General features: G+C 34.8%; 2 protein-coding genes across 2 annotated transcripts; both read right to left on the reverse strand.

Annotated features, from left to right (window-relative positions):
* Nucleotides 1-3,495: 3,495 nt before the first annotated feature.
* Nucleotides 3,496-4,949, reverse strand: LOC18101478 (uncharacterized). The gene has a single exon (XM_024607746.2). The coding sequence runs from the start codon at nt 4,612-4,614 to the stop codon at nt 3,835-3,837; it is 780 nt and encodes a 259-aa protein (XP_024463514.1). The 5' UTR covers nt 4,615-4,949; the 3' UTR covers nt 3,496-3,834.
* A 977-nt stretch (nt 4,950-5,926) lies between these two features.
* LOC7485912 (outer envelope pore protein 16-2, chloroplastic) lies at nt 5,927-8,282 on the reverse strand. The gene is made up of 7 exons (XM_002312303.3): nt 7,971-8,282; nt 7,800-7,851; nt 7,588-7,671; nt 7,203-7,234; nt 6,837-6,870; nt 6,497-6,564; nt 5,927-6,296 (listed from the first exon to the last, which is right to left on the reverse strand). Exons 1-7 carry the CDS (start codon nt 8,094-8,096, stop codon nt 6,153-6,155), a joined length of 540 nt encoding a protein of 179 aa, XP_002312339.2. The 5' UTR covers nt 8,097-8,282; the 3' UTR covers nt 5,927-6,152.
* Nucleotides 8,283-11,020: the final 2,738 nt, after the last annotated feature.

Genomic DNA, 11,020 nt, shown 5'->3' on the forward strand with positions numbered 1-11,020 from the left:
CCTCTTATTCATAACTCCACTTAGAGTGGTGTGTTTTTTTCAACCCATGAAAAAGCCGTTCACTGACATCCCTCCACCAATACAAATGACCTGTCCGGTTGTAAAAGATGGCGCGGGGAGGCAAAGAAATGCGACAACAGGAGAGACTTCTCCGGGTTCTCCAGAACGTCGCATGGGGGTCTGATAAGCAAGCTCCTTCACCACATTTTCATTTTTAAGACCCTGAAAGGAAAATGAAATAAAGGTTATTTAAGTCATTAGGTTATAATTTCAGATGATCATGAAAATCCAGAGTCAAATACTAATTATATGAAGTGATATACGGCCATTCAACCTGCAAAACAGCACAGAGAAGGCAATTGGAGTGACCATGTTCTTTTTTGAGATTTAATTACATAGACAGTAAGAATGTTAGATATAATTCACTACCTAACATCACACACAAAAGTACCTGTATTTTATATTTTCATGTGAAAAAGAATTGAATGGGAAAACAATGCCAAATGGAAAATTAAGCTTCCATCAAACAATTAATAGGTTAACTAAATTAAAAGCATTTGAATATCAGAGTATTACATCTTCAGTCATCGGGGTTCTGATGAACCAAGGGGCGACGGAATTAACCCTTATATTGTCTTTAGCCAATTCGCATGCCAGGTTCCTTGTGAGTTGATGAATCCCCCCTGCAGCATTTTTTTTTTATCATAAACAAGTTACAACATTTAGAACAGCTTTTAACTAAACACGCAAATTCTTGCAAGAGAATTGAGTACCTTTTAGCAGCTGAATAAATAGGATATCCAATGTTGACAGATACCACACTGCAAATAGAAGACACAAAGACAATCCTTCCAGCTCCTGAAGCTTTCAAAAGTGGATGTGCAAGTTGGGACAGATGGAAAGCGGATTGGAGATTTGTATTCACTAGAAATGAGAAATCCTCAGCCGTGTAATCTAAGTGGCTAATTAATAGAAAGTTAGTCTTAGTAGCCGACACTCATGACCTGATTAATTTTTTTTTTTTTTTGAAGTATGAAGACAAGTACATCTAGTCATGAAGAAATTAAACTTTATTTATATGCATGGACTGATGTTGATACTTACAAGGATGTTGAGTTTTCCACAAAACAGGGAGGAATCCTCGTTTATCAGCTTCCCTCGGTCAGCTTGAGAGGATACATCGCAGACTGATCCACTAACTTTAAGACCCTTCTCCTTCCATTGACGGATGCATGCATCAAGCTGGCTTGGCTCCTCGTACATGTATGAACAACTGCTCCAAGTGCTGCCATTTCTTCCACGATAGCATTCCTGATTAAATTTAATTCATAATAAAGAACCAAAAAATCACAGAAAAATATATGTTTTATCACGGCTAAAGAATAATTAATTATTATTCAAGTGAATATAATTAACGATAAAAAAAATATACGTAATTAATTACTAGCCAGGTATAGATATAATGCTTCCATTGCTTTATACACACACACACATGATATACTAGATGTTCTGCGCCGGTTGGATAAAAAAAAAAATTGAAAAAAATAATAATATTAAGTTGACAAAAATATATTTAAAGAAAAAAACAATATTGAACGATAAAAACAAAAAAAAAAAAAACAATGTCAACTAACCATGACGTTAAACCATTAAACTCACCCAAGTCATTTAACCAGAAACAATAAATTTAAATAAAACCTTGAAAATTTCAACTAACCAAAATTTAAAAGATTAAATTGAAAAAAAAAATCATACATACAAAAAAAAAAAAATATAGCAATTATAAATTAAAAAAGATTTGAGAATGGTCGGGTCAGCCCACCTAACTTATAGGTAAAGTTATGAGATCAGGTTAATCCAACAAAAAAAAACAAAAAAAGTAATAAAATCTAATTTTTTTTAAAAAACTAAATGTTGAATTACAAAATGAAAAAGATTAAAAAAAATAGTAATTATAAACTAAAAAATAGCTTGAGCTCACATGGATCAACTCCCCAAACACACATGACAAGCAATAAAATTGGAATAATCTAGGACGAAAAGAAAAGGAATAAAATCATGAAACTTATTTATTTTAGAAAAAATAATAATGATATGGGAGAATCTTATGCTTCTTATCTTCCTCAGGGCATAGAATATTGTTGCTGAAAACTTACAAAATCCGTAAACATAATCATACTTGACAAAAACATAGTTGTGAACGTCAATATGCTTTGCGCACAGATGAGATGGTGATCAGTACTGGTTATCAACAGCAAATTTAACAAATTTACCCATGTGGGAACTTTCAGAGAGACTGTCTAAGAGATCTTTTGCAGGAAACTTAATTAAAGAATTCAAAATAGGCGTCAGCGGATAATTAATATAAGATGGGGCATGGATATGCAAAAATAATATTAAATCCCGTAGAAATAGAGAAATGTGCACCATTAACATAGTGAAGGCTGAAGCAGTGGAAAAACTTAAGTAAAAAAGGAGTCCAGATAATCATAATTAGTCACAAATTATCTGCTCCTGGATAGCTTAGCACTAGGTTTGTCAATCATGGCAGGTTCTTGAAATGGAGATATGAAGATAGATAGCAACCAAAAAAAAAAGGCTTACCGTTCAGGGTAGAACTGGTACACACTCATTGTAAAAAGATGTTTCTTTTGCAACCTCTTCCTGCAATTTCACACAACTGATCCCATCTCCTTTGCTCCTCCCGTTCTACATATCAATACTCCTGCCAGAAGGGGTGGCGGGGTATCAAGAGAGCACTATGGAAAATGTGATAAATTAGCCCAACATCTTTTAAAGCGTTGTTTTTATTACGTTATAAGTTAACTGGACAGTCCAAATTCAGGTAAGTGCTAGAGGCATGGTAGGCGTTTCTTCCATGTTCTAAAGAGGACATAATCGTGCCGCTTTAGGAAATGTGCAGAAAGAATTGTGCAGGACATGCACTTGGCATCTTAATCCTTTAAAATGTTCGGCACTTCAGCCCAGCTAGGTTAAAACTTGGATGCTCGTGTCCCTTTACTAGCAAAGCGAAATGCTAGCTTATTCTCGAGATTAACTCATGAACTGTCCGTCCCAACAACGCATCCTGAGTGCATATGATTTAATCGGATGTCGACCGAGTTCACTCAATTTCTTGAGAGAACCACATCTCAATAACAAGAATCATACGTAACTGCCTCGAATGGCTATCCCATTTGTTCTTAAATCTATCAGCAGAATTGAGGGGCTATCACCTGCCAAAGTTCCCAGCAAGTATGGCAAGAACATCTGGCTTCAGGTCTGGTTAGCAGGTCAAATTTGAATCTTCTAAACCACAGGAATGGACAGCCAGCAAGGTAATTCAGAAAAGGGAATAATAACATACACAATTTAGCACTGAAAGTTCAAATGGTTTTGATACTTCAATACTAACGATACTTTTTCTACAGAACTAGTAACCTGAACCATTACTTAACTAAAACAACAAGTAAAAGTGCATTCCACAAACAACCATTTGAAAGAAGAGCAGATGGCATGCCATTTTCACATATCATATTCATGACTACCTTACAAAACCAAGTTTAGGAACCACAGAAACTGTTACAAGTTTAGTAATGCAATTACGACCAAACGTAATTGCATCACAAAGCAACTACCACGGCCAACAAAATATGCAAAAACACACAAAGAAAACACCTCAGCTAACTTATTTTACTTAACCTACCACATTGGCCCCTGATCACAGTATGAGCTCCAAAGCTACAGCTGAGTCCAATATAAGGGAAGCTCATGATCCTAGAGCCAGACACACAAGACAAGACAAATGGCTCCTTTGTTCTTGATTAATTCACTTCATCTCCTCCTGCTATGCCTCCTCTTCTTCCTGCTGCTCTTGTCATCAGAATCAGATTCTGAACCCGAATCCGAATCAGAAGACTCATCAGAGGACGAGCTATACCTCCTGCGCCTCTCTTTCTTCTTCTGCTTCCTTTTCTTCCTTCTCCGCCGCCTCTCTTCCTCCGAAGAAGATGAACTGCACCCCGAACTACTTTCCTCATCCGAAGACTCCGACCCTGTCACAGACGACGACCCACTATCTGTCTCGAAAACAGAAGCCTCGCTGTCACTCCCAGAATCCGAATCTGACCTGTGCTTTCTCTTACTCTTCTTCTCCCTCTTTCGCCCCTCCTCATCCTCCCCTTCTGGATTCTCCAAATCACAAGAAGTCGAAACCTCCATCCTCAACTTTGGATTCTTAAGTTGTTGAGTCCTTGATGGCCTCGACATATAAACCCTCTCATTCTTACACTCGTAAGTCCAATGCCCACTTTGAAAGCACTTCTGGCACTGTCCATTACCACCAAAAGCTTTTGACATAGAATTAAGATCTTTTCGCTCACCCAATCTCACTGCTTTTTCCGTACTCATTAAATACATCTGCCTCTTTGCTTCTCGTTTCTCTTGCCATCGACTCGGCCCTTCTTCTTTTTGCCCATAAGCGTTCACATTACGAGCAGCAGCTGCTGCTGCCCGTTCTGCTTGGGCTCTACTTAAACCTTTCGCCGCACTCAAGGCTGCGGCCTTTATCCTCTCCGCCGCAACCTGAGATTTCTCTTCTTTCTTACTTGACATACTTACAAAACCCTTTTACAGTAATACCAAATCCTTAGATACCTGAAATAGAAGCTCGGAAATTTTGTTTCCGTGAAATCGATCTCAAAAAAACCTAGTTTATTCGTGAATTACCCTGCAATAGATAATAGAAAAAAGAAATTAAGAGACTCTAAAACCCTAATTTCGAGCGCTGAGAGCCCTAATTTTTAGAGAGAGCAAGAGAGGTGCATACGATGAAGATCGCGTTATAATTTGCTGGGACCTGATGGTCCTGATCGATATCAGACGAGAAGAGATGATGAAGACTGTATATATAGAAGTCCAAGGCGGTCGAGATCTGAACGGGCCATATTCATCAGCCCAGGAAATAGGCCTAATATCGGCCTGGATCTGTTTTTTTTTTTTTTTTAAGTCGTCAAATGCTTTTTGTGGTCACCTTCTTGACGTCAAGACAGGATTAAAAAAGGGCATCCCTAATAACATGTTTATAACTCTTCAAAATAAATTTAATTTAAAGATTTTAATAAGATTTAATATTTAAAATGATAAAAATTAAATTAGAACTTAATTAAACTTCTAGTTAGATTATCTTATCTTGTAGTTTCTATTTAAAAACAAATCGAACTCTAATTAGAATGAATGTGTCTGTTTTTTAGTTCAAGAATAAATTTTAAAAATTTTTATATTTTTTTTAAATTAATTTTTTTTATTTTATATATTGATATCAAAAATAAATTTTTAAAAAATATATTATTTTGATCTATTTCAAAGCAAAAAAATACTTTGAAAAGTTTTTTTTTTAATTTTCCTTTTAAGTTAAAACTAGAATTGGAAAAATAATTTTTTATTCTAATTTTTTACTTTTAGAGTGATATAAGTATCTTAAAAAAGGACCACTGCTTAAGATACAAAGAAAAGAAAATAAGGTATTATGTGCATAGGTTCATCTCAATTCAATTAAAAATCGGTGAACAATTGCCACTCAATAAAACACTAAGATAAAAACACAATAATTTTGATTTCTGAAGGAACAAATACATCTATCGGCTCATTTTGAAAATGTCTAAACTGGGCTCGGAAAATCACAGGATTACGCTCCAAACTCCCATTATGAAGCTCACGGTGAGCACTCCAGTTTGTGGCATCGCCACATCAAATGTGACTGCAGCAACAGACAGGATCTTGCCAAGTACCAGCTCTCTAATCTTCATTTCTAGTTGTCTGTCTCACTACTTGGGACCTCTTTGTTTTAGAAATAGCTCAAAGAATAAAATATTGAAGCATTTTCTCATTATCCAAGCCTATCTCAATGTTGGGCATTTGACCCCAATTAAAACATGAAATGAACTAAATAATTAAGCTTTGTTATTACATGAAATGAAAGGCAGGCCAAAACCTCCATCTAGGGATCACAGATTATGATAAAACATCAAGTTCAAAAAGAAATCTTAATAAAAGCATTCTTAAGACTGCAGCAAAACGTCACGAACTAGATTGAAAAATGGAAGCCGAGGTTTGATAACTCGAGACACCAGTAGTCTCTTATAAATTTCTACTTAGAATATCCCTGTAAGAAGATTTGCTGCAGTTGAGATCGCAGCTCCAGTGATAGCACATTGCACAATCTGCTCATGGGATATATCAGCTGTTGTAAGTGCCAGTGCCAAACCTGTTATTGCTCCAGCCACTGCTGTGTTTTTCTGCACCAATTTCAAGGGAGATTCTTAGTATTGAATACCAGAAGTAATCTAGAGAGAGAGAACTGCCTAACGGAATAGGCCTCGCACAATAGCATGTGAGATGGAAATCATGTGGAAATCATCAAGCTTTTTTTACAGCAATTATCCTCAATGTCAAAAGATAGAAGATAGATTTACTTATCCCTGAAAGGCCTTATTACCCAATCATGAACTCCACGAGCCTCGCTTAGTCCATAAGTGAGACCTGAATAAACTCCTGCGGCCAGTCCTGCAGCATCAGTAAAACAGTTTTCTTAGCCATTTTAATCCACTATTTTTTCACTGCCCTCGGAAATTCTCACTCGCTACACTGGGTAAATGCCGCTTTTAACTGCATTGCAAAATATAATTATACTAAAGAGTTTACACAGATTAATGAACTGCTACAAAATAGTGACCTAAACACTAGCTCTAGATGCAAAATCATCCCACACCCCAACCCCCGAACAAAAAATATTAAGAAAGTAAACAAGATGATACAGTTATCAAATGTATTCTCACCCCATTGTAAAGATTCTTTTCCAGTGTTCCTCACCTATCAAACAAAATAACAACGTAATGTTAGAGACATAGCAGTACTCGAAAAACATGTCATGGGAAAGCTATAGTTGCCTCAGAAAATAAGTCCCTCGGCAAATTTACAGATGGGAAAATTGAAGTTTCAAATTCCTAAAGATGTAGCATAGAGAAATAGTTCGTTTAAACCATATGACTTAGCATGATAAAAATCAGATCGAACTGCATCAACAGAAGGAAGTAATTATTCGAAGGCAAGCATTTGGTGACAGCTGCCACAGGTAAATGTCCCTAATCTGAAACCACGTTAAGGTCTGAATACGAGGACAAAACGTAGGATTTGAAACTCACCAAGGCTTCAAGAGATTTTCTGTTGGTTTCACCTGTGTAGCACAAGAAATTATATTAACACCGTAACTCATGATATGAAAATCTAGAATTACAGTATCTGTTTCAGCCAATAATCACCAGACAGATTAACTGGAATTTGCTCATGCCCCACCCGAGGACTATCCTAATATTAGGGGAAAATCGCAGCTTTATATCCTGTCGAACTGTGTAGCACTTAATAGAACACTTGGATCGTAACATATCTATTTCAAAGTTTCAAACACGTCATGCAATATGATTTCTTCGTGAACCAAATTCATAACCACCGCTAATACCATTATCTAGCAAAGTAAACTTCATTGCCACATTTAACAGATCGAATTATCTGAGAGAACAGGCCGCGTACCTCTGAGGTCAGGGGCACGATGGCGCTTCTTGCCATCAACAGAAATCTCCGGGGGCACACCACCACTTGACTCAAATCCAGCACCTAATAATAATTAACATAATAACATCCACATACATGCAATGAATCAAACAACAGTAATTCCAGCACAACAGTGAATAGACAAATAAATAAAGCAATAATCAAAATTAAATGTGCTCATCGTACGTTACCTTCAATGGCTGTGAAATAAGCCTCCCGTGACACCGCTTGAATTGCTCCAATCTATACATGACCACCAAGGTATTGTTAATTCTATCTAAAGTTTGGCATGTAACACAAATACCACTACACGCATTTACAAACACTAATTACTAGCAATTAATCAAGAAATGCAAGTTTACCCCAGCGGCTTTGACAAAGCTCTCAGCAATACGGTTAAGGAGAGGGTGGCCAAAGTCGAAGAAACAACATTTATCAAAGCGACGGATTTCACCCATTAATGACCTTGTTTCCAAGTTGTGGCTCATCTTTCTTTTCACTTCTTGGTACGTGCCGAGATTCTACTATGAGTGACGATGATAAGGGAAGAAAAGCAATGAATGAATCGATGGAGTCACATGAATATTGACCAGTGTGGTGCAAGCAACTACGGATATGGAAGCAACCGAAATGCAAGTGTGGCCTCAAAGGGACACGTGTTTGTGAGAGAAGGTTAACGTGTCTTCTTCTACTAACCGTGAATCCTTACTTCGTGGCGATTCCTGGGATCTTATTGTTTTGCGGTTCATGTGTCCTTAAATTAACAAAAGCATCGTGCGGCACTGCTATGTTTTTTCTTTTGTTTTTTTTTTATTTTGTTTTTTATGAATGAGATCTCGGTTTAATTTATTAACTTTAATTGTAGAATAAAGAGTTAGATAGCCAGACAGAGAATGACTCGGAAGAATTACAGAATTAATCAAACTCAGCAGAAGGAGATAACAGTAAAATAATAATCATAACAATAGTGAAGCGTGGACTAGATGGTCTTCTTCTTTGATTGCCAGAAAGTTAACCCTTCAATCACAAGAACACCAGCAGCCAGCTTTGTCAGTCTAGGCACCAGAAGCAAAAGAAATCCTTCAAACCCCGGAGAAATTTTATAGAGATCTTGGAAAGCAGCTCAAAGCAGCACCTGAGACATCCACGCTTGGATGTCATTCACCCGCCATAGTTGAGCTTAGGATATCCCTGGACACAATAGTAGGGGGCGGGAGATTCTCCTGCCCAAAGTTTATTTTGGACCCAATAATTATATAAACTATTCAATTATGTCCCTTAAGAACTTAAATCAGCCCCTCCTTAATTTTTTTATAGTACGAGTTTTTAACGATAATAAATTAGTAATTATTAGTCATTTTTTCTAAATTTAAATAATTATGTATATTGTTCACTTACATTCTTGAATAAAATAAATTTTTTGTTAATAACTAGATCTAATAATTATTTTGTTAATTTTGACATATTTTCTTATTTTTTAGAATCAATAACTCAATAAATTATATAAAATATATTATAATAAGAAATATATTAGAATTTATATATTTTTAAGATGTTATATGCGTGTGTGCATAGAAATATACCATTAATATGGATCAATTTAATTTTGGGATACAAACCTTTTGTAAAAAAAAAAAAAAATCAATCCTTCACACAAATCGACACACATTTAACAAAACAATGAGTTATTGGTTCTAACTATACACTCTAGCTTTCTAACATAAAAATTGGGTAATTGTGAAATTTATAACCCAATCTATAAATATGAATTAATGACAGTGATCGGATCAACCGGCCCCCAAACATTATATCATAGCTCTGCTATTAAAATATTAAAAGAAAAGTTACTATTTAAGACACTAATTCAAGCGCAAGTTGAGATTATAACAGAGATTTTTTTAAAAGTATTTTTTATTTAAAAATATATTAAAATAATAATATTGATTTCATACTTAATTTGGTAATTATTTATTTTTATTATTATATAATTAAATAAATAATAGTTTAGAAAAAAGAATAAGTTATTAATCACAATAGATTATATTACCCAGTTTGTGGGTTTGACTGTTGATCCGGGTTACTCGATTATGGGTTTGGCAGGTTTACCCATCAAACTTGACATGTTTTTTTTAGTCCTTTAATTTTTTTTAATTGTTTTCTTTATTTCGCTCATTTTAAATATTAGATTAATTGGAAAATAGAATTCATGGTTTATTTTTTTATACTTTCTATAGGGTTATCATGATCTCAAATAAATATTTTTTTAGAATTGTTACTCGATTTTACAAACATTTATTTTTATCATAAAATTAAATAAAAATAATTTTCAAAAACAAAAAAGTTATTAAACTCATTAAAGTTCATGATTCCAAGTCGCATGATGATCGAGGTCAATTTAATTTGGCATTGTCTCAATATTATTTTAAAAAAATTATTATCTTAAAAAAATTTTAAAAGTTATGTCATGTTTTTACCAGTTATCTAAATTGTTTTTGGACCTATTAAATTGGTTGATTCACTTTGGATCAGCTCACATATGGTTTAATTGGAAACTCGAGCTAAATATAAAACTGAATTAACAAGTTTTAAGATCGAATCGATTGATAAAATTTAATAATACTATTAAAAAAATCTTTATAAGCATAATATTTTTTAAAAGTTTAAAAAAGAATAATCCAACTCATTGCGGATTACGAGCGAATTTACTATTTATACATGAAACTGTCTCCAATTTTAATGGTTTACCTTTATCATAGTTGGGAGGCCTTCTATTACCAAAAACTTTAAAATGCTTAGTAAAAATATTCAGATATATTTTACTATTTTGTGTTATAGTATAATTATGTTTTTTTGTCTTTCCAAGAAAAAAAACAAAAGGTTTATAAATTGAGGACAACTTAATTTTTTTATATAATCTATTAATCATTATAGATTTAAAATAAACAACTCTAAAAAAAAATAGTATACACCACAATATTGATAGCCATGATCATTATAATAAGCCCGAACTGAAAGTTCAGAAAATCATACCAGGCCGGACACTATGACAACTTTTTCCGACGGCTTAAATTCCAGTGTCCACTGTCCAACACTCGTCAAGTAATGGCCTTGAATTGATCATCCACCGGTCCTCCTGTCCTCTTACCGATCATCAAAGAAAATAACATCCATTTCGAGGTCCAAGAAGGAAATCAAATAGCCCACGTTCTTCTTGTTCCAAGGAGCGATAACTACCTCCTTGCGTTTTTAATTTTGGATCCATGGTGATCGGGACACAAAGGATTATTGTTTTCTAATTAAATTGCACCGTATTAATATAACTCTGGTGAGTAGGGACCCCACCGGCTCAATCGGGTCTAAGGGTTTGCGTTCTCTTCTAAAGTTAGCCGAGCAGTTTATCCCGGAAGGATGG

Source organism: Populus trichocarpa, chromosome 8 (genome assembly GCF_000002775.5).
Source record: "Populus trichocarpa isolate Nisqually-1 chromosome 8, P.trichocarpa_v4.1, whole genome shotgun sequence".
NCBI classification, from domain to species: Eukaryota; Viridiplantae; Streptophyta; class Magnoliopsida; order Malpighiales; family Salicaceae; genus Populus; species Populus trichocarpa.

Coding starts and splice junctions, on each gene's coding strand:
- LOC18101478 (XM_024607746.2), bottom strand. CDS start 4,614: ATGTCAAGTAAGAAAGAAGAGAAATCTCAGGTTGCGGCGGAGAGGATA.
- LOC7485912 (XM_002312303.3), bottom strand. CDS start 8,096: ATGAGCCACAACTTGGAAACAAGGTCATTAATGGGTGAAATCCGTCGC. Junction 7,672..7,799: donor TTATTTCACAGCCATTGAAG/GTAACGTACGAT, acceptor AATTATTATTAG/GTGCTGGATTTGAGTCAAGT. Junction 6,565..6,836: donor AAAAGAATCTTTACAATGGG/GTGAGAATACAT, acceptor CTGATGCTGCAG/GACTGGCCGCAGGAGTTTAT.